General features: G+C 42.7%; 1 protein-coding gene across 6 annotated transcripts in view; it reads right to left on the bottom strand.

Annotated features, from left to right (window-relative positions):
• RAD54L (RAD54 like) overlaps positions 1-27689 on the bottom strand; it is a gene marked incomplete at its 5' end in the record, with an annotated part of 73550 nt that overhangs the window by 26354 nt on the left and 19507 nt on the right. For 2 of the 6 annotated variants that reach the window (XM_081225994.1, XM_081225993.1), the window contains 3 exons: positions 3186-3305; positions 4698-4784; positions 5516-5614. In XM_081225994.1, the coding sequence (XP_081082120.1) occupies positions 3186-3305; positions 4698-4784; positions 5516-5545 (237 nt within the window). The other 4 variants (XM_081225995.1, XM_081225996.1, XM_081225998.1 and 1 more) reach the window with 4 other exon arrangements.

Here is a 27689-nt window from a genome sequence, read left to right on the forward strand (position 1 = left end):
TGAAACTATTATTTTCAAGACTGTCAATATAAGAGGCTAGTATTGAAGCTCTAAGTAGCCAAGAATTTATGCTCCAAATTTAAAAAGACTTTCAGTAAAACCCAGGAGCCACAAGTTCTGCAGGTAGAAGTGCAGGCTTGTGCAACTACTGTGGAAGAAGGTGAGGACCCATGGCCAAAAACATCTGAGGGCAGAGCCTGCAAGACTTGCAATGGCCAGCCTCCAGGAATCTGGTCTGGTAGTACTCACTAGACTCTGACAGAGGCAGAGGAGAAAGCATGCTCTCACTTTACTTAGTTACTGAAAATTCATACCACCCTTTCCTTCTGATGATAGAAGAGGAAGAACATCCCTCCTCCCCACCAAGGTCAAAGCTTCCCTCTTCCACAGAGAGTCACTCTATCAGGTCTGCCTGATCTCTCCTGTTGTCTCATCTTCTCCCGCTCCACTAGCTCTTTCTCACCAGCATTTAAAACATGCTCAACTCTCTCCTATCTCAAAAACAAAATGTCCTTGTACTTCTTATCTCCTCCCCTTCAAACTTCTAGAAAGAGTACTCTGTCTCCCCTTCCTTATCTCTCACTCCTCCTATCTATCTTCTGCCCCTTCCACTCTTCTGAAGTGATCCTGGCCAAGGTCACCAATGGCCTACAAGACCTTAACTCCAAGGGATATGTTTCTACCCTATCTTACCAGTCAAAGCTGGCCACTCCTTCCTCTCAAATATTCTCTGCTTTTGACTTCCATGACACCACTCTCCCACTATTTTGCCTTTCTGGGACCTCATGCGCAGTGCCCTAGTGCGCTCTTCTTCCTCTGCCCAATCCCTTTAAAAGTCAGTGTTCCTCAGGGCTCAGTCCTAAGCTCTTCTAACTGTACATTCACATGGACACTCCAATACACTTTGCAGGTGTCAAACAAACTCTATGCCAATCACCCCAAATCTATTTCCAGTCCATAACTCCCTCCTACATACCACACCCACATCTGCAAACCCAGACATCCTACAGGACTTAAAACTGATTGTGTCTAAGGCTAAAGTCTTCATCTCCAGAGCTGCACTGACTTTTGTGGTCCTGAAGCATTTCTGCCTTTGGAGACCCTTCCTCCACAGCTTTCAAACAGGCTGTTCCCTCTATCTAGAACACTTCCTGTTCTCTTCACCTGGCAAACTCCTCGCATCCTTCAGAACTCAACCTAATCAGCATGTCCCTCAGATTCGGGTCTCCACCAGCCTCCAGACTGTTAGGCGCCCTGTTTGCATACTCCCACCACATCCGCACTTATGTCATATAGTTCTATAGGACAACAAAATGAATCCAGAATGAAAACAGTCCCGGAGGACTACACACCACTTCTTAAAGCTCAAGAAAATGATTAAACAATGTATTACTTAGTGAATTATATATATATGGTAAAACTATCACAAAAAGCAACGGATGATGAATATAATTCAGGATAGTGGCTACCTCTGGGAATGAGAAAAGGGATTATGAATTTGATGATGTTCTAGTCCCGGATGGTGGGTTCACAGGTGTTTATTTTGTTTTATATTTTATATACATTATACATATGCTTTTGTATTTATCAAATACTATGTAAAAATGTTTTTAAGCATTTGCTGAATGCACAAATAACTAACCTCCACTACACGTTCCCATCAACATACTCCCATTTTTCCTTCAAAATGTCCCTGTTGGGCTTCCCTGGTGGCGCAGTGGTTGAGAGTCCGCCTGCCGATGCAGGGGACGTGGGTCGTGCCCGGGTCCGGGAAGATCCCACATGCCGCGGAGCGGCTGGGCCCGTAAGCCATGGCCGCTGAGCCTGCGCGTCCGGAGCCTGTGCTCCACAACGGGAGAGGCCACAACAGTGATAGGCCCACGTACCGCAAAAAAAAAAAAAAAAAAAAAAAGTCCCTATAAAGGAAAAACACGATCCTGTGTCTCCTCTACTCTCAATACTACACTTCTTCTGACACCAGATGTGTGGGTTTTCCATACATGAAGCAAATCTTCGGCTCCGCGTGGGTGCCCTACAACTTAATTCCAACACTATCTTCCAGGAGAAAGCATCAGATCCTAAAAGGGTTCAGTCCCACGTGACTGCCTTCCCCACTGCTTCAGATGCAAATCTCAAGTCCAGGTGGTTACCTGTGCTTCTGACCACAAGCTATAAATCAAATGTTCCCACAACCCCCTCCTTGGGTTCGATTAATTCGCTAGGTGGCTCACAGAACTCAGAGAGTTTACTTACTAGATTACTGATTTATCACAAAGGATATTAAAAGATATGAATGAATAGCCAGATGAAGAGACACACAGAGGGAGGTCTGGAAGGGTGGTGAGCACAGGAGCTTCTGTGCTAGGGGAGTTTCGGGTGTGCCCCTTCCGACTTCCAGCTCACCAAATCACCAACCAGGAAGTTCTCCAAACCCTCCCATACCTTTTGGGTTTGTAAAGAGTAGGACTGATTAAACATTGGCCATTGGTGGTTTGGTTCCCCTGGCAACCAGCCCCAAAGTTAAATGCTTTACAAAGTCATCTCATTAGCAAATTCAGGTGTGGCTGAAAGGGGTTTGTTAGGAATAACAGAAGACACTTTTATCGCTCTTATCACATTCCAAGGGTTTTTGGAGCTCAGTATCACTCTGTCCCTCAGAAAGTTTGGAGGAAAAAGCTTTGGATGGAGCTAGGCAGATCTGACAACTCTGTAACTTTGAGCAAATTACTTAACTTCTCTGAGACTCAGCTTCCTCATCTTAAAAAATGAGAGTTACATGAAATAATGCACAGAACCTGCCACTTGATTTTACCTTTGATTTTACTAGAGGATACACGTAAAAGCTGTAGGACTCTAGTACTTCTTAGAAGCCATATGCAGAGTCAGAGACAGTTCTCTGACAGGTTCCAACACCCTGCCATAGCCTTCACTCTCCTGCACCCTCTTGTCCTCAGCAATCTGAGCCACCTGAGATCTGGTGCCCAAGTAGCTATAAACAAGGGGAATTCCAAGTCAGGCACACAATCTCTAAGGAAAGAGGTCAGGCCTTTTCCAGGCCCCAGGAGCTGTGGGCAGGCCCAAAGCCCCCACTGAAGCAACTGCTGGCTACTGTGTGAGGACCAAGGGAGCCTCCCTAGACAAAACAGGGCACACACAGACATTGGCAGGTTGCAGTTAGGGCTTACATGTTGACTGCTGTCCAGACACGGTGGTCGATTCGTTAGTTGAGTCAAAGGTTTCCGAAAAGGAGACAGGAAACACTCCTGGCTCTGGGTCTCACTGCTGGATTTCCGTTTCTTAGGAGTCTAGGAGACAGAATTGGGGAAGGTAAAGTCTGGAAGATAGAGTTCACCACAATGGCAACTAACATTTTAAATGCTTATTAAGTGCCAGGCACTGTGCTAAACTCTTCACACGTACAATATTATCGTGTATCATCTTCACAGTAATCCTAAAATACACGTTTATATCCTGATTTAACAGGTGAGAAAACTGGAGCTTAATGAGGTTAAAGAACTTGCCTAATCTGAGGGGCACTAGAAGAGGTAAATGAAGTGGGCCTGTGAAGGGCAAGTCCATCAGTAGCACAGAGTCATGCTGCCCGCAACTCTTCACTCTAAAAGCCCCAAGGAATACTGAGTGACCCTTTGCTTCCCTCCCTGAGTTTACCAATGGAGGATAAGAGTTCAGCTGCTCCCAACTCCCAGGCCTCTGAGACCACTCTCAACCAACCACACCATAGCAGTGAGAACACCAGCACTGAAAGCATTTTCTGGAGCAACCGGTAGCAGACAGTACCAAATACTGCCCCAGGTTCAAGTCTGAGACCCATGTGAGTGGCAAGGGGCAGGCAATGTGTCTCCCTCACACGTAGAGGAGCCGCCTGCACACCAGCAGTACAACTACAGAGTAAGCCCCACTGAGCCACCAGGCAAGAACCCACTTGCACCAGGTTGCCAAGGTATTTGAAGCTATAAGGCATACCTGAAACAGAAACACCAGGCCACTTCCGCTCTCTCTACAGGCTTTTACTCACTCACTAACCCCGCCCAAAACTGCCTTTGAGAAGTTCCTTACCTAATCTCTTCCTCCAAAGCTCCAGTGGCCAAACACTGCTTCTTGAATTGCTCTCTGAAGTACATACTACATCTTCCTACTGATTTTGGTTACATAGGTCCTGCCCACAGCCAGCCCCAGAAAGCCTCCAAGGCAGAGCCCAGTCCAAAGTCGAACATAGTGCCCTTGAGTACTTGCAGGGACTGGAGGGGCATTACCCCTCCAATCTAGGCCCAAGGGAACTCAGACTCTAAGGTAGGCCCAGTACACTCTACTGTTCTGTGATATTGGGCAGGTGACAAAGAGCAAAAGAGCGGGCTGCTAGTTGCTGTTGGGGACCCCCCCTTTTTTTTTCCAAGGGAGCCAAAGGGCCCAACCCAATCAGCTCTTTGTTTTGGAATGCCCCTTCCTAACCAGGAAAATTGAGGCATATTAGCTTCTAATAAGCACCTTGAGAACAAAGATTTTATTTATGTGGTTCAATGCCTGACACATAGTCAGGCATTGAAGTTTACTGTAAGAGGCTTCTAGAGGTGACGGGGTTCACTCCATGTAACCCCAGAAAACAGGTTTAGGGTTCCTTTCTGCCTCAACAGCCTGCACCCCCACCTCCCCTATCCCCTTGAGGGCAGAGGACTCACCACTGCTCCAGGCCGCCAGTCTTCCTCATCACCGGGTCCGCCTTCCGGTTTTCTCTTGGCCAGCTGACTGGGAGCTAAGCTCCTCCTCTGTAAGGAGAGGACGGAAGGTGAGCCCATTAGACACCGCCATAGGGCTAGCCACAGCCTCCCCTAGGCCCATATTTACCATTCTGGGCCAGGAACATAAAATGTCAAGTACCCATCAGCCAAAGGTCAAAGGCACCCAACAGCTGAGAACGCAGAAGCCTGGTAAAGAGCGGGCTGCTACATTACTGAGAGCATGGGCTAATTAAAGAGGGAGCATGGATGGAGGGAATACAGCCAGGGGCTGAGGTTTGGGCCCAAACTGTGAAAGTGTCGGTCTCCAGTTAGCCGAGGCAGCCGAGGCGGAAGAGAAGGCCAAAAAGGAAATACCCAAGCAGAAATGAGTAGAGGTCTGGGATGGGGCAAAGAGGCAAGGTAGACTGCCAGACTGAGCAGAGTGGAGTCGAGATAATGTTCCCAGGTGGACGTGAAGGCAGGGGGTAGCTGCGGGGGGGAAAGGGTAATCACAGGCCAGGCGAGAGGTTACGGTGAAGATTCGAGGCCTGGGGAGGGCGAGTCCGGAGGAGTGCGGATGCCGGACTGAGGGAGGCCGAGCAGGGGTCCAGGCAGGACAAGTAGAAGATCCGGCCTTGGGAGGGTAATCCCAGGCGAGGCTGGAAAGAGCGGCAAGGCTGAACCTCAGCCCAAGCACACCCCCTCAACCTTCCTCTTCCCAAAGCGCGCGTTAACAGCCGCCAGGACTCCCGGGACCCGCCAGGCCCGGTCAATCGAACCTCCCGCGGTGCCGCCACCGCACCATCCATTGGCTGCGTTCGATGACTTCGGCGCTCGCGACCCAAGGACGGGGGCAGGCCTAGCGCTGTGGTCGCTGAGAGTCCTGGACTCTGGAGCTGGGTAGGCTAAATGGACGAGCGAGGAGGAGGGACTTAAGAGGTAGGGCGGGGCCTGCAGTGGCGGGAGCCGTTGGGCGAAGTGGGCGGGGCGAGCGCGACCACCGGGTTTTTGCACCCGCGGGCTGGACTACGGCTCCGGTCCACTGCCGTTTGCGGGAGGCCGGTGAGCTTCCCAGACGGCAGCTGAAGTGACAGTTTGCCTCCGACGGGGCCGCGGAGGACCTGCCCCTGTGTGCGGAAGGCTGAGAAAGGCGGCACGTGTGTGTGTGTGTGTGTGCGCGCGCGCCGGACCTGGAGAGGAGGTCGAGGTTCGAGTCAGATGTCGCTTAGCCCGGCCCTCTCCTTCCCACCTCCCCCGCCGGGGGTGGAGGGAGTTTTTCCTCCCGGACTCCCTACTACGTGGTCAGCTAGAGCAGTGAAAGCCCCCAGGGGACGTGAATTTAAGGTCTGGGGTGTCTCGGAGGAAGCTACCTTCCTTTCCTAGGGAAAACCGTGTTGGTGGTAGTGTGGTTTCGGAGTCAGGCCTAATCCTATACACTCAGTCTACCTGTAGACTCCGTCTCTCAAAAAGTCAATTACTTCATACCGAAAATGTACATTATATTAGTACTTTGGCTATTCTGAGAATTAAATTAATGTGCTTAAAATTCTCAGTATAATGACAGGCACAACCCAGGTGCTCACTAATAATAGTAAGGGTATACACATAACATTTACTGCCAGGCACTTCTAAGCTTCTTAGTTATAATAATTTATTTAATGCTCACAACGGTAAGTTAGGTTTATTTTTGTCCCTGTGGACTAAAAATCATTCACAACCAAAAAGTTGAGAGTTGTTTTCTTTGGCGGGAATTTTTAGGACTTCAAGCCCAGGAGGCAGCATCTCAAGTAACCCTGAGAGAACTGCTCTGAGGAGGCGAGGGGGGAGCTAGGATATATAGGAGTTTTGCAACAAAGGGCAGGTAGTCTGGAACGTAAAAAGATGACTACTAGTTAAAGAAAACCAGAAATCGCAAGTTAAAGAATTTACCGCTTTTCTATTTATGGGAAGATGTAAGATTCTGGGATCAATGAAATCACTCCTTTGATCTGCACCTCAGCTATCGGGGGCCAGTATCCTGTGCTTTCGCATTCAGGGCTCACCTTAGGGAGTGGCTGCAGTCTGAAGGCTGCTAGATGACAGGTATTTGTTTCCTTCCTGAGTTCCCTCAGGGCTCACCACCTTCGGTGCTGGCTGCACGGCTGCAATCGCTGATGACTGTGACACCCTTTGTTTTCTGATATGGCAGGCAATATTCCATTTATCATCCCTATTTTACAGATGAAGAAATGCTCAGAGACACTAATCTAAGGTCACACACCTAGTGAGAATACCCAGGATCTGAACTTAGAGTCCCTGTTCTTAGTCACCATGGTATGGTAAGGAGGGGCTGAGCCAAGTTTTGTGGGGCCTGAAGCTTTTGTAAGTACTTACTGAGACCTTCTAAAATTAGGTACACATTAAAATTAGGTACACATTAATATTTAGAATGAGATTTTAAAAATTACAGAATCTTGGAAATTTAGGTCCCTTTCTTCTGAAACCTCTAGGCAATTTATCAGAAAGTCTTCCTGTTGCAATCTGGCTTCTCCCCAATTAGAACACTCTGATTGCAAATCCCCAGTAACTTCTGGGACTCCCAGGGTCTGTGCAGGTCGGCCCTGAAGCTTACCTTTAGCTTTATGGTAAATCTGCCTCTGATGATAACTGTTACTATTTGCCTGGGGTGGGGCAGGGGATAATTTCTTACTGATTTTTAAATTATTTATTAAATTTTTAAGGTAATTGCAGATTCACATGCAGTTGTAAGAAATAATACAGAGATCCCATGTACTCTTTACCCTTTACTCCATTTCCCCTAATGGTAACATTTTGCAGAACTATAGTATGACATCAAGACCAGGTTATTGACAAAAATGCAGTCAAGATACTGAACATTTCCATCACCTCCTGAGAATCCCTCATGTTGCCCTTTCATAGCCACACCCATCTCCTTCCCCCTCTCACTTCTACCCCTTCCTGAATCCCTGGTAACTAGTAATCTATTCTCCATTTCTATAGCTTTGTCATTTCTAGAGTGTTATATAGGGCTTCCCTGGTGGCTCCACCAGCCAATGCAGGGGACACGGGTTCGTGCCCCGGTCCGGGAAGATCCCACATGCCGCGGAGCGGCTAGGCCCGTGAGCCATGGCCCCTGAGCCTGCGCGTCTGGAGCCTGTGCTCCGCAACGGGAGAGGCCACAGCAGTGAGAGGCCCGCGTACCGCAAAAAAAAAAAAAAGAAAAAAGAAAAAGAATGTTATATAAATGGAATCATATAATAGTAACTTTCTAAAATTGGATTTTTTCACTCAGCATGATTCTCCAGAGATTCATCTAGATTGTTGAGCGTATGTATATCGATATGTTTCTTAATATTGCTAAATGGTGTTCTGTGGTGTGGATGTACCTCAGTTTATTTAGCTAGTCACAGGTTGAAGGACATCTAGGTTGTTTCCAGTGTTGGCTATTATGGACTGCTACAAGCATTCATTTGCAGATTTTTATGTAAACATAAGTCTTTATTCTCTGGGACAAATGCCCAGGAGTGCAATTGCTAGGTTATAGAGTATTTGTATGTTTAGTTTTTTTTAAAAAAACTCACAAATTGTTTTCCAGAGTGGCTGTATCATTTTACATTCCCACCAGCAATGTTTGAGTGATCCAGTTTTTCCGCATCCTCACAAATTTGGTGTTGTCACTATTTTTTACTTTAGCTGTTCTGATAAGTGTCAAGTGATATATTGTTGTGATTTTAACTTGCATTCCTCTTGTTGCTAATGACATTGAACTTTTTTTTTTTTTTTTGGCTGCGCTGTGTCTTTGTTGCTGCGTGTGGGCATTCTCTAGTTGCGGTGAGTGGGGGCTACTCTTCGTTTTGGTATGCAGGCTTTTCATTGCGGTGGCTTCTCTTGTTGCGGCACACGGGCTCTAGGGTGCACGGGCTTCAGTAGTTGTGGCGCGCAGGCTTAGTAGTTGTGGCCCACAGGCTTAGTTGCTCTGCGGCATGTGGGATCTTCCTGGACCAGGGATCGAACCTGTATCCCCTGCGTTGGCAGACTGATTCTTGACCACTGTGTCACCAGGGAAGTCCCCAGTTTTTCCTTTTTATGGATCATGATTTTGGTGTCAACTCTAAGAACATTTGACCTGGGAATTCCCTGATGGCCCAGTGGTTAGGACTAGTGCTCTCACTGCAGGGACCCGGGTTCCATGCCTGGTCAGGGAACTAAGATCCTGCAAGGTGTGTGGCGTGGTCCAAAAAAAATGGTTTAAAATAAAAACAAATAACACTTGACCTAACCCTAGATCCCAAAGATTTTCTCCTATGTTTTTTCATAAAAGTTTTAGGTTTTATGTTTTGCATTCAAATATGTGATCCATTTTGAGTTAATTTTTGTATAATGTGTTATATTTAGGTAGAGACTCATTGCTTTGCCTATCGATGTTCAATTGCTCTAGCACCATGTTAAAAAATGATTAAAGATAATTTAGGTGATACAAACTTAATTTAGCACTTCATGAAGCAGACAGTAGCCATTCAGAAAACTGCTAAATGGAGCAAAAGACAGGAAGCTTTTATAGGATAAAGAATAATGAACAGGAAGAGAAAAATAGAAAATATCTGATTGACTGGGGCCACATAGTCAACCCTATTTGGGGTGAGAAGGAACAGGAAATAAGTATAGAGCCCGAAGCTGGCTTGATATTTGGGGACTGGCTGATGATACAGTGTGTTTCTGTTGAAGTGGAGCATCTATGGGAACATGAAGGTTATCTAAATTTCTGTGTCACCATGAGCAGGAGTGGCTCCATTTGGGCCTAGACATTTATTTCAACAACCATTTGTTGAAAAGGCTATCTCTCCTTCATTGAATTGCTCTTGTACCTCTGTCAAAAATCAATTGGGCATATTTGTGAGTACATTTCTGGGATCTCTGTTCTGTTTCATTGATCTATGTGTCTATTCCTCCATCAGTACTACACAGTCTTTTTTTTTTATAAATTTATTTTCTTTATGTATTTATTTATGGCTGTGTTGCGTCTTCCTTGCTGCATGTGGGCTTTCTCTAGTTGTGGTGAGCGGGGACTACTCTTTGTTGTGGTGCGCGGGCTTCTCATTGCAGTGGCTTCTCTTGTTGCGGAGCACGGGCTCTAGGCACACGGGCTTCAGTAGTTATGGCACACGGGCTCAGTAGTTGTGGCTCGCGGGCTCTAGAGCACAGGCTCAGTAGTTGTGACACATAGGCTTAGTTGCTCCGCAGCATGTGGGATCTTCTTGGACCAGGGCTTGAACCTGTGTCCCCTGCATTGGCATGCGGATTCTTAACCACTGCGCCACCAGGGAAGCACCTACACAGTCTTGATAACGGTAGGTATTTGTCTTGAAATTGGGTAGACTGATCCCTCCCACTTTATTTTCTTTTTCAAATTTGTTTTAGCTATTCTAGTTCCTTTGCCTTTCTGTATAAATTTGAGAATAATCTTACCTATGTTTACAAAAAACTCTTGCTGTGATTTTGATAGGAATTTCATTAAAACTGTTTATCAATTTGGAAAGAATTGACACATTTACTGTGTTGAATCTACCAATCCGTGAACACAGTATGTCTCTCCATTTATTTAGATTTTGTTTTATTTCATTCACCAGCATTGGGTAGTTTTCAGTATACAAATCCTGTACAGTACATGTTTTTTCAGATTTACACCTAAGTTTTTTTTTTTGAGTGATTGTTAATGGTATTGTATTTTTATTTTTGTTTTCCTCGTGTTCATTGCTAGTATATTGAAATGCAATTGGTTTTTGTATGTTTATTTTGTATTCTGTGACCTTGATGAACTCACTGATTAGTTCTAAGAGGCTTTTTGGTAGATACCTTGGGATTTTCTCTGTAAACAATCACATCATCTGCATTTAGGGACACTTTTATTTCTCTTTCTAGTGTGTATGCCTTTTATTTACTTTTCTTGCCTTGTTGCACTGGCTAGAACTTCCTGCACTATGTTGAATAAGAGTGACAAAAGAAGACATCCTGTCTTGTTCCCAATCATAGGGGGAAAACATTGTCTTTCACCATTATGTATAGCGTTAGCAGTAGGTTTTTTGTTGATGTTCATTAACAAATTGAGGAGTTCCCCTCTATTCCTTTTTCTGGGAAGTTTTATCATGAATAGCTGTTGAATTTTGTCAAAAGCTTTTTCTGTATCAGTTGATAAGATCATGTGACTTTGCTTCTTTAGCCTGCTAATATGGTGGATTACATTAATTGATTTTTGAATATTGAACTGGCTTTGCATCCCTGAAATAAACCCTGGATGGTTATAATATATGATTCTTTTTATAGATTGTTGAATTCTATCTGCTAATATTTTGTTAAGAATTTTTGAATCTACATTCATGAGGGATATTAATCTATAGTTTCTTTTTTTTTCTTTTTTTTCTTTTTTTTTTTTGTTTTGCTGTACGCGGACCTCTCACTGTTGTGGCCTCTCCCGTTGCGGAGCGCAGGCTCAGTGGCCATGGCTCACGGGCCCAGCTGCTCCACGGCATGTGGGATCTTCCCGGACCGGGGCACGAACCCGTGTCCCCTGCATTGGCAGGCGGACACTCAACAACTGTGCCACCAGGGAAGCCTCTGTAGTTTCTTTTTTTTGTACTGTTTTGTCTGGTTTTGGTATCAGGGTAATATTAACCTCATAAAATGAATTAGGAAGTGTTTCCTTCTCTTCTATTTTCTTTTTTTTTATCTTTTTTTTTTGCTTTATAACAAATTTAATCAGTTATACATATACATATGTTCCCATGTCTCTTCTATTTTCTAGAAGCTATTGTGTAGAATTGGTATTAATTTTTCTTTAAATGTTTGGTGGAATTCTCTAGTGAAATCATCTATGCTTGGAGATTTCTTTTATGGGATTTTTAAAGTAGGAATTCAATTTCCTTAATAGTTATAGAACTATTCAAATTATCTATTTCATATTGGATAAGTTGTGGTAGTTTGTATTTTTTTTGAGGAATTGGTCCATTTTGTTCCAGTTGAGCTTATAGTGTTCCCCTACTATTTTTTTGATGTCTGAGCATCTGTAGTGATATTCCTTATTTCATCCATAATATTAGTAATTTGTGTCTTCTCTCTTTTTTCTTGGCAGTCTTACGAGAGCTTTATCAGATTGATCTTTTCAAAGAATCAGCTCTTTGTTTCACTGATTTTCTCTATTGCTTTTGTTCTTACTGTGTTTTCTTAGATTTTACATTTGTCTATTTGGCACCCATTAATCACAGGGACAAACTAATGATTAAAGTTGTTTACATCTCCCTTGCAACCTAGCTTTTGCAGGCATGTGAAAATCATTTTACAGACTGTTCAACCAATCCCAAGTCTATATGCCAGCCACTTTCCTTATAACCCTCATACTCCAAGCCAATATTTTCCCTGCCCTAAATCACCCAGGGCCAAGTACCAGATGACCAGGGACAGACCAAAGCCCACTAGAATTATTCAAATTAGCCAATCCTAAACTATTTTCCTGCCCTGCTGTGTCTTTCCTGTGGAAACCCCAATAAAGATTGTGCCCCTCACTCCTTTCTGCCTCCTGACCAATACTGGTGTTTCCCCCATGGTCTTGCATAGTGTGCTATGCCTCCCCTTTGTAGGGGAACTGTGAGTAGTAACATTAAACTTTTCTTTCAGTGACATTAACTTCTCTATATAATCATTCAGTCAGTGATCAACTGAGACCTGTTAATCAGTTTTCAATTTCATTGATTTCTGCTCTTGTCTTCATTTTTTCCTTCCTTTTGCTTGCTTTGGGTTTATTTTGCTCTTCTTTTTCTAGATTCTTGAGGTAGGAGATTACATTATTGATTTGACATTTTTCTTCTTTTTTAACATATGCTACAAATTTTCCTCTCCACACTGCTGTAGCTGTGTCCCACAAATTTTGTTGTATTTTCATTTTCATCCAGTTCAATGTATTTTTTCCCTTGAAACTTCCTCTTTGACCAATGGATTATTTAGAAGTGTATTCTTTAGTTCCAAGTATTAAGAAATTTTCTTCTTATCTTTCTGTTATTGATGTGTAGTGATTCCATTGTGGCTAGAGAACACACTCTATATGATTTCAACTCTTTTTGGTTGTTGTTGAGATTTGTTTTATTATTGAGGATATGCTCTATCTTGGTATATGTTCAGTGAGCACTCAAAAAGAATGTGTATTCTGCTGTTGTTTGGTGGAGTATTATATAATATTCATTAGATTTGTTAGTTGATGGTGTTATTGTAGATGTCTATATTTTTGCTGGTTGTGTGTCGAGTTGTTCTTTTAATTGCTGTGAGAAGGATACTGAGGTCTCCAACTATAATTGTGGCTATGTTAGGGCTTAATGCTTAAGTCTGCCATTTTGTTTTGTTTTGCTTTCTGTTTGTTCTCTGTTTTTCATTTCTCTGTTTCCTTTTGCCTGCATTACTTGCTCCCTATGGGAACATTTTTAGCATTTCATTTTGATTTATTTATAGTGCTTTTGTATAAATGTATTTTTATTTTTGGCTGTGTTGGGTCTTTGTTGCTGCACGCAGGCTTTGTCTAGTTGTGGCAAGTGGGGGCTACTCTTTGTTGCGGTGCACAGGCTTCTCATTGAGGTGGCTTCTCTTGTTACAGAACACAGGCTCTAGGTGCGCGGGCTTCAGTAGTTGTGGCACGTGGGCTCTAGAGTGCAGGCTCAGTAGTTGTGGTGCACGGGCTTAGTTGCTCCGGAGCATGTGGGATCTTCCCAGACTGGGGATCAAATTTGTGTCCCCTGCATTGGCAGGTGGATTCTTAACCACTGTGCCACCTGGGAAGTCCTATAGTGCTTTTGAATGTATGTCTTTGTATAGCTTTTTTTTAGTAGTTGCTCTAGGTATTACATTTTATCCACAATTTGTCCCAGTCTACTGGTGTCATCATTCTACTAGCTCAAGTATAGAATCTTTAACTGTCCTTACCTCCTTTGACTCTCCCCCATTTATTATAATTGCCTTAAATATTTCCTCTACAAACACTTAGGACAATATCAAAAAGTGTTGTAATTTTTGCTTCAATTAACGTAATTTAGAAAACTTAAGAGGAGAATGAAATCCTACTGTGTTTACCCATATTTTTTCTTACTCTATTCTTTCTCCTTTCCTGATGTTCTAGTGTTCCTTCTTTTATATTGTTTTCTTCCTGCTTAGAGAACTTCCTTTAGTTATTTGTTTAGGTATGTCTGCTGGTGATAAATTTTCTTAGTTTTCCATTATCTGAGAATGTCTTGATGTCCCCTTCATTCCTGAATGACGTTTTTACTGGGTATAGGATTCTGGATTGACAGCACTTGAAAAGTATTGTGCTCCTTCCTTCTGGCCTCCATGGTTCTGATGAGAAATCCGTTGTCATTCTAATTATTTTTTACCTATAGCTAAGGTGGGGTTTTTTTTGTTTTTGTTTTTCTTTTTTTGGTCTGGCTGCTTTTAAGATGTCTTCTGTGTCATTGTCAGAAGTTTATGATGTGTCTTGATGTGGGTTTCTTTGGTTTTATCCTGTTTGGAGTTTGCTCAGTTTCTTGAATTTGTAGGTTTATGTTTCTTGACAAATTTTGGAGATTTTCAGCTATTGTTTCCCCCAGTACCTTTTCACCCCCTCCCTCTTTCTCCTGTCCTTCTGGGACTCTGACATGAATGTCATATCTTTTGCTGTAGTCCCACCAGTCCTTGAGCCTTTTTTTTCTCTCCCTGTTCAGACTGGAGAATTTCTGTTGTGGTATCTTTGTGTTCACAGATACTTTCCTATGTCCGCTCTGTCCATTCTTCCATTGAAACCATCCATTGAGTTTTTTAAATCAAAAGTTACTGTATTTTTAGTCCCAAACTTAGAATTGGTTCTTTATATCTTCTATGTCTTCACTGGACTTTCTGTTTCCATGCTGAGACTTTCTATTGTTTTGCATTTATTTCAAGCATGTTTGTATTGGCTCACAGAATTTTTATGATGTCTGCTTTAAAATCTTTGCCAGATATTTCTAATATCTCTGTTATTGTGGTATTGGCATCTGTTGGATTTCCTTTTCTCTCAAAAAATAGAAAATATGGCAAGTGTCTTTTTTGTTTTCTGTAACCTGGATATTTTCCTGAATGTTATGAGACTCTAGATCTTATTTAAACCTTCTGTTTTAGCTGGCTTTTTTTTTTTTTTGGGACACTGTTCAGGCAAGAGAAGTGAGGGCAGTGCCAAGTTACTGCCAGGTATACATAGAAGTCCAGGTTCCTTACACAGCTTCCATTGATACCTGAGGAGGGGGACTTCTCCTTACTGCTGGGCAGAAATGTGAGTGCAGCACCCTACTTGACCTTTTCTGACACCTCCCAAGTGAGGATGTTGGGGTACCCCCAAAAGCAGGAAATCTAGGCTGCACACTTGGCCTTTGCTGATATGGGTAAGGTAGGGCTACAGTTTTTTTCTGTGTTGTTTAGCTAGGCCAGAGCACTTATTGTCTAGATGATTTTCTCCTTGCTGAGCTGCTTCTTTTTCTTGGTCCTTTGGCTAGAGAAAACAGGCTTTTATGGGGCTCTTTTGGTCTGTACTCGTTGGCATTTCTGGTTGCCAGTTTCTTCAGCTCTAAGAAAACTCAGGGAACTCACCACCATGTCATTCCTCAGGAATTCCTAGGAATCCCAAGATTCCTAGCCAGTCTCTCCTCTCTCTATCTTTCAGAGTCTTCTTATTTTTGTTTTATATATAAAGTCCAGGATTTTTAGTTGTACTTAGTGGGAGGAATAGGGAAAAATACATCTACTCCCATATTCCCAGTAGCAGAAGTTCCTATTATTATTACTTTTAAAGGATGTTTGAGCTAGGTTGTAAAAAATAAAAGGAGGAATAATTAATTAATACAACTGGCAGAGAGCAGAATCTCAGAGAGAAGGAGCAGTGTGTATTAGAGCACAGGTGTATGAAACTGAAAGCTGCGATGCATGGCCTTGGTGAGAGCAGGAGACTGAAGAGTAGGGAAAGGTCACACTGGGGAAAGCCTTCCTATTGAGCTAAGGGTCTCAGCCTACTTTGCCTCCTCCATATTCTATCCCCATTCTCTTATCCTGTGTGGCTGACCTCTAGTAGGGGCCCCAGGAGGTAAAATCTGGCAATGAGACAAACAAGTGAAATCTGGATTCTTATTATTATTATTATTATTATTATTAATTTATTTATTTGGTTGCGTCAGGTCTTAGTTGCTGGAGATGGGCTCCTTAGTTGTGGCAGGCGGGCTCCTTAGTTGTGGCATGCAGACTCTTAGTTGCGGCATGCATGTGGGATCTAGTTCACAGAGCAGGGATCGAACCTGGATCCCCTGCATTGGAAGGGCAGAATCTTAACCACTGTACCACCAGGGAAGTCCCAAAATCTGGATTCTTAAAGGGCTTCCTATCTGCCCTAGACAGAGAAAGGAAGCCTGATGGAGGCTCCTGCCTCCTAGGAGCCGAGCTGGTGGACCCTGAGCTGGCAGACCGGAGCCAGCTGAGCTGAGCTGCGGACTGGAGCCAGGCCAGAACTGCTGGACCATGATCTCTCTTCCCCTCTCAAAAGCCTGGTACATCCATATACATACATAAGCCACAAGCCTGTACTTCATCATTGCATCTGTGGGCCACTGGAAACTGACCAGTGGTCAGAAGACTGCCTCTAACTTGATGTGTGACCTTGAGCACATCATTTTCTCTTTCTGGGCCTCAACTTCCTCATCTATAAGATGGAAATAATGGTAATTCCTGGGCAGCCAGCTTCACAGGACTATTGTGAGGGTTAAAGCTGAACTTATGGGCTTCCCTGGTGGCGCAGTGGTTGAGGGTCCACCTGCCGGTGCAGGGGACACAGGTTCGTGCCCTGGTCTGGGAAGATCCCACATGCCGCGGAGCGGCTGGGCCCGTGAGCCATAGCCGCTGAGCCTGCACGTCCGGAGCAAAGCTGAACTTATGCCAAATGTCCATCAGCTGATGAGTGGATAAATAAAATACAATGGAATAGTATTTAGCAGTAAAAAGAAATGAAGTACTGATGCACATTACAACATGGACGAACCTTGAAAACATTATGCTAAGTGAAAGAAGCCAGACACAAAAGGCACACATTTTATAATTTCCCTTTACATGAAATAATCAGAATAGGCAAATCTATAGAGACAGAAAGTAGATTAGTGGTTGCCTGGGGATAGGAGGGAGGCAGGGAAGAGTAGGACTGCTTATGAGTACTGGGTTTCATGTGCAGGTGATGAAGATGCTCTGAGATTGATTGTGATGATGGTTGCCCAACTCTGTGAATGTACTAAAAACCATTGACCTGTACACTCTAAACAAGTGAATTGTATGGTATATGAATTATATCCCAATAAAGCCATTTTTAAAAGCAAAAAGATGAACTAATAACCACAATTACATTAAAATCATAATAATACTTGTAGCTGACTTTTAGTCAGCATTCACCATATGCCTGGCACTTTCCCAATCACTTCCTACATATTATTTAATTCTTAAAAACCCTGTTGGTAGGTATTGTTATCCTTATTTTATTTATTTATTATTTTTGGCTGCATTGGATCTTCGTTGCTGCACGTGGTCTGTAGTTGGGGGCTACTTTAGTTGGGGCGAGCGGGGGCTACTCTTTGTTGCGGTGCACGGGCTTCTCATTGCGGTGGCTTCTCTTGTTGCGGAGCACCGGCTCTAGGCACACAGGCTTCAGTAGTTGTGGCTCAGGGGCTCTAGGGCACAGACTTAGTAGTTGCAGCGCACAGGCTTATTTGCTCTGTGGCATGTGGGATCTTCCCGGACCAGGGCTCGAACCCGCATCCGCAGCGTTGGCAGGCAGATTCTTAACCCCTGCGCCACCAGGGAAGCCCTATCCTTATTTTATAATTGAAGAAATTGAAGCTCAGAGAGAGACCAGTGCACCTCTTTCATTCAGTGACATGTGCCACCACAGACCAGGGGCAGCCCAGCTGCTGAGACCCCTCTAGGCAGCCCCAGATACTAGAAATGATTGGGCCTGCACACACTTTAGCCCCACATACGGCTTCAGCTCCCTTCAGGCCACAGGTGTGGAAGCCTGGGGATTTCCATTCATTTCACAAGTATTTATTGAATACCTACTCACTAAACAGGCATCTAAGAAGCGGGATGGAGTAGTAGTTAATAACTAGATTGCCTGGGGACTTCCCTGTCGATCCAGTGGTTAAGACTCTGCACTCCCAGTGCAGGGGGTGTGGGTTCAATCCCTGGTCGGGGAACTAAAATCTCTCATGCCACATGCCACATGGCGTGGGCACAAAAGAAAAAAAAAAAAAGCTAGACTGCCTGGGTTCAAATCTCAGCTGTCCACTTATTACCTTTATAACCTTGGCATATATTATGTTCCTTAACCTCTCTGAACCTAAATGAACATAATAATGGAGTAATAATAGCCACCTCATACCTATAACTCATAATTACATGTTATATATATAAAACACTTAGGACAATGCCTGATACATATAAAAGTGCCAGATGTGGTTACTACCATTATCATGTGCCAGGCACTCTGATGTCAGGCACTGGGGAAAGAGTATTGAATAAGATATAGTCTCTATCTTCATGAATGTTATAACCTACCTTATTTATGAATTTATAAATATACTCTAGTCCTTCAGGGAGAAAGGAGCTATATTTATTACAATTAGGTTTGGCTGTAAGTTGTAGAAAATCCAAAATAACAATACCTTACAAAAGATAAGTTTATTTCTCCTTCGCAGAAAAGGCCAGAGACAGGAAATTCAAGGCTGGTAGTGTGGGCTTTACAAAGTTGTCAGCTTCTTTTTTCTTCCCCATCTTCAGCATGTGAATTCCACCTCACAGTCAAAATTGCCTGCTAAATTTCCAGATATTCTGCCTGCATTTAAACCAGCAGGAAAGAGGAAAGGACAAAGAATTGGACTTTCCACCCTTTAAGAAAACTTTCTGGATGTTGCCCATCAAGGTAGACACGGATGATGTAAGACAAGGATGATGTAAGAAATGACTTGCTGTCTGTGATGGCTAATTTTATGTGTCAACTTGACTAGACCACATGGTGCCCCGATATTTGGTCAAACATTCTGAGTGTATCTGTGAGGGTGTTTTGGAGGTGATTAACATTTGAATCAGTTGATTGAATAAAGCAGATTGCCCTCCCTAATGTGGGAGGGCCTCATCCAATCAGTTGAAAGCCTGACTAGACCCAAAAGGCTGACCCTCCCCTGACTAAGAGAGAATTCATTCTGCCTGACTGCCTTCAAACTGGGACACCTGTTTTTTCCTGCCTTCAGACTTAAACTGAAACATCAGATCTTCCTGGGTCTTGAGCCTGCCAGCCTTCAGATTGGAACTACATCATTGGCTCTCCTGGGTCTCCAGCTTGCCAATTCACCCTGCAGATCTTGGGACTTGTCAGCCTCCATAATAGTGTGAGCCAATTCCTTATAATAAATCTCTCTCTCTCTCTCTCTCTCTATATATATATATATAGATAGATAGATAGATAGATAGATAGATATAGATATAGATAGAGAGATAGAGAGATAGATATAGAGATAGGTATATGGATATATATATATCTAGATATAGCTATTCTATTGGTTCTGTTTCTTTGGAGAACCCTAATGCACTGCTCATCTGTAGAGCATGTGGTTATTATCAAACAGCCTCTGGCAGTTGGCTCCTTCATGCTACACAGATCCACTTTACTTGGGGTCATACTATCCCATAGTAGCTTGCATCAGGTGACTGAGAGAGTGGGACTATAAAGGCCCAACAATTTGGGCCCAACAAGGTACACTCTGACAGGCAGTAAGTGATACAGAGCTCCCCACTGAGTTGCCTGCATCTTCACAGTTTGACTTCTTTCTCTGCCCAGTCCTGTTTCTGCACCCTTCTTCTCATAGCTGTTCATTTGTAATGAGTATCTAGCACCCCAAATTCCTTCTCATCTTCTGACTCTGAAGAACCCGACCTGAAAAACCTATATTACATTACCTCAGCCACATATAAAGGCAGAAGCTGGGAAATATAGTCTTTATTCCAGATGGCCTTGTGCCCATTGAAAAACAGGGAGTTCCACTACTTGTGAAAAAGGGGGTGCTGTAGTAGATCAGGGGGACCCAGGGGGGCCCAATGTGGAGTCAAAGGCTTGTAAAGGAGAAGAGGCTCCCTGAGCAGGTAAAGAAGGTTTCAGGCACTTGGAAAACGTAGATTTTTGCTTTGCCACAGCCAAATGAAGTGTTTCTGGTTCTGGTTCAGTCAGACTAACCTTTCATGAATAACAATTACAAAATTTGGGGAAAATTTTTTTTTAATTATTTGAAGGCACTGGAGAGTGACCAAAAGTAAGCAAAACTGGAGGTAAGTAACCTTGGAAAACAACTGCAACTGGTGAGATTTGTGAATCTGTGGCGTTTTGCTGAGAGCATTCCCCAACCTGCAAGCAGCTCTGGTGGGGAAAAGACACAGCTTTACTGCCTTGAGGTGTTAGAGATTAGAGTTCGGGGCTGGCAGAACAACCAGAGTTAGAGGAGAAATCCTGGAAAGCAGAGAATAGCAGGGGGGGATCCCCAACATTTGCATAAAATAATCCGCCCCAATCCTTGTTTGACTGCTAACCTACACTTGCATAGGGTTAACACCAGGCAGCCCAGTTTAAAAAAAAAAAAAAGCAGCAGCTAGAAGGTGAAAGAACTGGGTGAGGATATCAGCTTTTGCCTGCTGGAGAGAGGATTTGGAGTTGAAGTCTAGCCAAGCTAGCTTCCTGCAAGAACAAAAACTATTCTTCAAAGGAACATAACAGAATCTAGAATCCTGGGACATATCATTCTTAATGTCCAGTATCTAACAAAAATAGTGGGCAAGTGAAGAAACAGAAAATGTTATAAGTCAGTCAACAAAATCCTCAAGATGACTCAGATGTTAATTTAATTCAGCTGTTATTAAGTTTCAGCAACATAAAGGAAATGTATGCAAATGAAATACCACTGCATAGCTACTAAAATAGCTAAAATTAAAAAGACAGACAATATGTTAAGTGTTGATGAGGATGTAGAGCAACTGGCACTCATATACATTGCTGGTTGGAGTGTAAAATGGTATAAGCATTTTCAGAAAAGTGTTCGTAGTTTCTTGTAAAATTATACTTACCACATGACCCATCCATTCCACTCCTATATTTATCCAAGAGAGCTTTTATTTGAGAAACAAATGTTTACAAAATAGCCTGTACATGAATGTTCACAGAATCTTAATTCATAAGAGCCCCAAACTGAAAACAACACAAATGTACATCAATAGGTGAATGGATTAACAAATTGTGGTATATTCATACAGTGGAATACTACTCAGCAATTACAAGTAACAAACTTTTTTTTTTTTTTTTTTTTTTTTTTTTTTGGTACGCGGGCCTCTCACTGCTGTGGCCTCTCCCATTGCGGAGCACAGGCTCCGGACGCGCAGGCTCAGCGGCCATGGCTCACGGGCCCAGAGGCTCCACGGCATGCGGGATCCTCCCGGACCGCGGCACGAACCCGTGTCCCCTTCATCGGCAGGCGGACTCTCAACCACTGCGCCACCAGGGAAGCCCCAAACTTTTTTTTTTAAGGTTTTTTTTTGTTTGTTTGTTTTTTTGCGGTATGCGGGCCTCTCAATGTTGTGGCCTCTCCCGTCGTGGAGCACAGGCTCTGGACCTGCAGGCTCAGCAGCCATGGTTCACAGGCCCAGCCGCTCCACGGCATGTGGGATCCTCCTGGACCGGGGCACGAACCCGTGTCCCCTGCATCAGCAGGCGGACTCTCAACCACTGCGCCACCAGGGAAGCCCAGTTTTTTTTTTTTAATCTTTATTTATTTATTTGGCTGCATCAGGTCTTAGTTGCGGCAGGCGGGCTCCATAGTTGCGGCTCACAGTCTCCTTAGTTGCAGCTCGCCAGCTCCTTAGTTGTGGCATGCAAACTCTTAGTTGCAGCATGCATGTGGGATCTAGTTCCCGTACCAGGGATCGAACCTGGGCCCCCTGCATTCAGAGTGTGGGGTCTTAACCACTGCACCACCAGGGAAGTCCCAGTAGCAAACTTCTAATCCATAAAATATGTATGAACCTCAAAAACATGATGCTGAACAAAAAAAAAAGCCACACATAAAAAAAGTACATGTTGTATTATCCTACTTACATGAAATTCTAAAACAAAATACTAATCTTCATTGATACAAAGCAGATCTATGGTTGCTTGGGGCCAGGGCAGTAGAGAGACTGACTGCAAAGGGTCATGAGATAAATTTTTGAGGTGATGAAAATGTTGTATGTATTGATTGTAATGATGATTACATGAGTGTATACATTTTCAAAACTCATCAAACTGTAACTTAAAATGGGTTCATTTTCTTATATGTAAATTATATCTCAATGAAATTTATTTTAATTAAAAAAAACAAAATAAAGACAATTTCAGATCAATAAAAACAGAAAATCATCACCACCAGATATGTACTACAAGAAATGCTAAGGAAAGTTCTTCAGACTAAAGGAAAATGACACCAAATAATCCACAGGAAGGGAGATCACCAAAAATAATAAGTATGTCAGTATTGTAGGCGGAATAATGACCCATTAAAGATATCCCTGACCTAAACCCAGAATCTATGAATATGATAGGTTACAAAGGAGAATTAAGATTGAAGATGGAATTAAGGTTGCTGATCAGCTGACCTTGAGATGGAGAGATTATCCTGGATTATGTGACCCAGTGTAGTCACAGATGTCCTTATAAGTGGAGGAAGGAGGCAGAAGAGTCAGTGTCAGAGAGCAGATGGCCTCTAGAAGCTGGAAAATGCAAGGAGACAGATTCTGCCCTAGAGCCTCCAGAAAAGAATGCAACCCTTCTGGCACCTTGACGTTAGCCTAATGAGGCCCATTTCAGACCTCTGACCTCCAAAACTGTAAGGTAATAAGCTTGTGTTGTTTTACACCACTAAGTTAGGTAACAAATTTGTGTTGTTTTACACCATTAAATTTGGTAATTTTTTACAGTGGCCATAGGAAACTAATACTGTTGGTTATTATAAAAGTCTGGCTTAAAAAATTGTTTTTCTTCTCTTAATTTCTTTAACATGCATATGACATGTTAAAACAAACATTATAGGGCTTCCCTGGTGGCGCAGTGGTTAAGAATCCGCCTGCCAATGCAGGGGACACGGGCTCAAGCCCTGGTCCAGGAAGATCCCACATGCCTCGGAGCAACTAAGCCCATGTGCCACAACTACTGAACCTGCACTCTAGAGCCCGCGAGCCACAACTACTGAAGCCTGTGCACCTAGAGCCCGTGTTCCTCAACAAGAGAAGCCACCACAATGAGAAGCCCATGCACCGCAACAAAGAGTAACCCCCCACTCGCCCCAACTAGAGAAAGCCCGTGCACAGCAACAAAGACCCAATGCAGCGAAAAATAAATTAAAATATAATAAATAAAAACAAACAAACATTATAAACTATATTCTGGGGTTTATGACATGTATAGGTATAGTACAGCGACAACAGTAGCTCAAAGGATTGGGCCAGAGAGGGAAAATGGAACTATACTGTTGCAAGATTCCTGTATTTTACGTAAAGTAGTACAATACTTGTTCTCTCATCAGTGAGGAAGAGTGTTAAAATCTCCAACTATGATTGTGGGCTTGGTTTTTTTCCCTTTAGTTCTTCCAATTTTTTCTTCATGTAATTTGAAAGCTCATTTTATTAGGTACATATGCATTTTAATTTTTTTCTTTTTTTGCCACACCAGGTGGCTTGCAAGATCGTAGTTCCCTGACCAGGGATCAAACCCAGGCCCTGGGCAGTGGAAGTGTAGAGTCCTAACCACTGGACCACCAATGAATTCCCATACACATTTAAAAATTTTAAGTCGTCATGTATTGATCCTTTTATCATTATAAAATGTCCCTCTTTTTCTCTGGTAATACTCCTTGTCTTGAAGTTTATTTTGCCTGATATTAATTTCCAGCATTCCTTGGATCAGTCTTTGCATGCTTTATTTTTCCCAAACTTTTACTTTCAACTTATTTTTATCTTTGTATTTAAGTACATCTCTTGTGGAGAGCAACAGTTGGATCTTGCTTTTTTATTCAGATTTGACAGTCTCTGTTTTTTAATTGCAGTATTTAGTGCACTTACATTTAATGTAGTTATTGATAAGTTTGGACTTAAGACTGCCATTTGCTATTTATTTTCTATTTGTTTCCTCTATTGATAGACCAAGTGGATAAAAATTCACCAAGGAGATAGAAGACTTGACCAATACTATCAACCACCTTAACCTAATTGACATTTATAAAACATTATACCTAACAACGGCAGAATGCATGTATTTTCAAGGGGACATGGAACATTCATCTAGATAAGCCATCTTCTGGGCTATAAAGCAAATCTCAATAATTTTTAAAAATTGAAATCATACAGAGTATATTACCTGGAATTAAATTAGAGATCAATAAAAATAAGCTCTCTATAAAGCCCCAAATATTTGATAGTTAAGCAATATACTCCTAATTATTATGGACCAAAGAAGAAATAGCAAAGGAAATCATTAAACATATTTAACTGAATAATAAAATACAACATAAAAAAATGTATGAGGTGCTTCCCTGGTGGCACAGTGGTTGAGAGTCCACCTGCTGATGCAGGGGACATGGGTTCGTGCCCCGGTCCAGGAAGATCCCACATGCCGCGGAGCGGCTGGGCCCATGAGCCATGGCCACTGACCCTGTGCGTCCAGAGCCTGTGCTCTGCAACGGGAGAGGTCACAACAGTGAGAGGCCCACGTACCGAAAAAAAAAAAAAAAAGTATGAGATGTAGGTAAAGCAGTGCTTAGAGAGAAATGTACAGCTTATATTTTTAAAAAATAGAGGCTTAAAATCAATGATCTAAGTTTCCACCCAAGAAGCTAGAGAAAGATAAGCAAATTAAAGTAGAAGGAAAAAAATAATAAAGATTAGAGTAAAATTTGATGAAATAGAAAACAAATAATAATAGAGAAAATTAATAAGGCCAAAATTTGGTTCTTTAAAAAAATTAACAGGGCTTCCCTGGTGGCACAGTGGTTGAGAAGTCCGCCTGCCAATGCAGGGGACACGGGTTCGTGCCCCGGTCCGGGAAGATCCCACATGCCGCAGAGTGGCTGGGCCCGTGAGCCATGGCTGCTGAGCCTGCGCGTCTGGAGCCTGTGCTCCGCAGCGGGAGAGGCCACAACAGTGAGAGGCCCGTGTACCGCAAAAAACAAAACAAAACAAAACAAAAAAACTGTAACCTACTATTTGAAAACAAACTAAAAGACACTAAGAAAATGATATATGAATGAACAACATAAATCCCAATTAGAAAAACTCAGCACTTGAAGAACCTAGGAGCAGGACAGGAATAAAGACGCAGATGTAGAGAATGGACTTGAGGACACAGGGAGGGAGAAGGGTAAGCTGGGACGAAGTGAGAGACTGGCATGGACATATATACACTACCAAATGTAAAACCAATAGCTAGTGGGAAGCAGCTGCATAGCACAGGGAGATCAGCTTGGTGCTTTGTGACCACCTAGAGGGGTGGGATAGGGAGGGTGGGAGGGAGACCCAAGAGGGAGGAGATATGGGGATATATGTATATGTATAGCTGATTCACTTTGTTATAAAGCAGAAACTAACACACCATTGTAAAGCGATTATACTCCAATAAAGATGTTAAAAAAAGGGCTTTCCTGGTGGTGCAGTGGTTGGGAGTCTGCCTGCCAATGCAGGGGACACTGGTTTGAGCCCTGGTTTGGGAAGATCCCACATGCTGCGGAGCAACTAAGCCCATGTGCCACAACTACTGAGCCTGTGCTCTAGAGCCTGTGAGCCACAACTGCTGAGCCCACGTGCCACAACTGCTGAAGCCCACGTGCCTAGAGCCCATACTCCTCATCAGGAGAAGCCACCGCGATGAGAAGCCTGTGCACCGCAACGAAGAGTTGCCCCCGCTTGCCGCAGCTAGAGAAAGCCCGCACGCAGCAACAAAGACCCAACTTAGCCATAAATAAATAAATTAATTTTTAAAAATGTTAAAAAAGGAAAGAAAAGAGAAAAACTCAACACTATCTCAGGCAAATAACATTCAAATCTTTTTTTAAATGAATTTATTTATTTATTACTGGCTGCGTTGGGTCTTCGTTGTGGTGCATGGGCTTCTCATTGTGGCTTCTCTTGTTGTAGAGCACAGGCTCTAGGCACGTGGGCTTCAACAGTTGTGGCACGTGGGCTCAGTAGTTATGGCTTACGGGCTCTAGAGCATAGGCTCAGTAGTTGTGGCACACAGGCTTAGTTGCTCCGCAGCATGTGGGATCTTCCCAGACCAGGGCTCGAATCCATGTGCCCTGCATTGGCAGGCGGATTCTTAACCACTGTGCCACCAGGGAAGTCCCTGTTGAAATCTTTTGATCTGAATCTCTTACCTCACCCAGCATACTAAAAAATTGACAGTGGTCCTTGTGCCTTTTCTATCAAATCTAAAATTTGATCTTCTTTCAATCTTAAAATGTCTTTACTTTGGTGCCCCCACTTTAAGCAAGCCAGTATGCTTTTTTTTAATCCCACCATTCCTTGCTTCCAAGGCCATTTTATATATCCTATGATGTCCCTACCCTCTTGGCCAATTGTTCTTAGCCAAATGCACAAATCAGGTCTCCCTGAGAAATTCTTTCCAAACTTAGTCCCCATCCCATTCAGATGATATATTTATTTGTTTTCAAATGTATGTGTATATTGTTTTCAGCACCAAACTGTATATTCCTAAGATACGTTGGCATCTGCTCAGGGGCTCCCTATACTGGACTCAAGAAAAAAATCAGTTATTATCTAAGCCAGGGGATTCCAATCAACTGGTCAAGTTTAAGACATGATTAGTTGAAGCTACTGATGGTCACACTTGAAAATACGTCTCTCTTTAATACCTTTCCCTAGTTCTTGCACATGAGCTCTCATTTATTCCTCCTATAGAACCATTTATTTGTGATATATTAGTATAACTGTGTGCTCAAATAAGTTTGGAAAACAATACTTGCTCTATATCATGTCCTTTTTAAAATGTTGATAAATAACAATATATGTTTCATATAATAAAAAAAAAAAGAAAAACTCAGAAATGAGGTGACAGGTCTCAGGGAAGAATTAGAAATGAAAGAAAAAAATCATTTTAGAAATGAAGACCAAACTAGAAAGTACACAACAGCAAATAAACACAATAGATAATGCCTTAAATAAATAAAATGGAAAAGAAAAAATTTTAAATCAAAAAGGAATGAAGAAAGGTAAAAAGGATTTGAAAGACAATGACCAATACTGAAAATAGGCAAAGAAGACTAAAATAGAGATAGATAGACAGTTAGATAGCTAGATAGAGAGAGAGATAGATAGAGTCCCTGAAGAAGAAAACAAAAACAAGGTAACAGAACAAACACTAAAAACCATTGAAGAAAATTTTCCTGAAGTAAAGAAAAATTTGAAGCTACACATTCAAAGATCATACTTCAAAGCTGAGAATATAGTCCCCAAATGACCAGCACCAAGACATTCTAATAAAATGACTGAACTTTAAAGAAAAAAATACTTTGGGCATCTAAAAAAATACACACACAACACATGACTTAGAAGGAAAGATTAGATTATCATTAGACTTTTCAAATACTTTATGAATGAAGTAACATATTTAAGAAACTCAAGAAAGTAAAGTGTGAACCTAGCAAAAGACTTAGTAAGTATAAAGGGCACAAACTTATCAACATGTAAGATCTCAGAGAATACTGTTCCCAAGGACTTTTCCTGGGGAATCTAGTAGAAAACCAACTTGAGACAACCAAAATGAGTAGAGTGACTTAAGGACTGGAGGTGAGTATTATA

The sequence above is a fragment of the Mesoplodon bidens genome (genome assembly GCF_964165515.1).
Source record: "Mesoplodon bidens genome assembly, chromosome: 2".
NCBI classification, from domain to species: Eukaryota; Metazoa; Chordata; class Mammalia; order Artiodactyla; family Ziphiidae; genus Mesoplodon; species Mesoplodon bidens.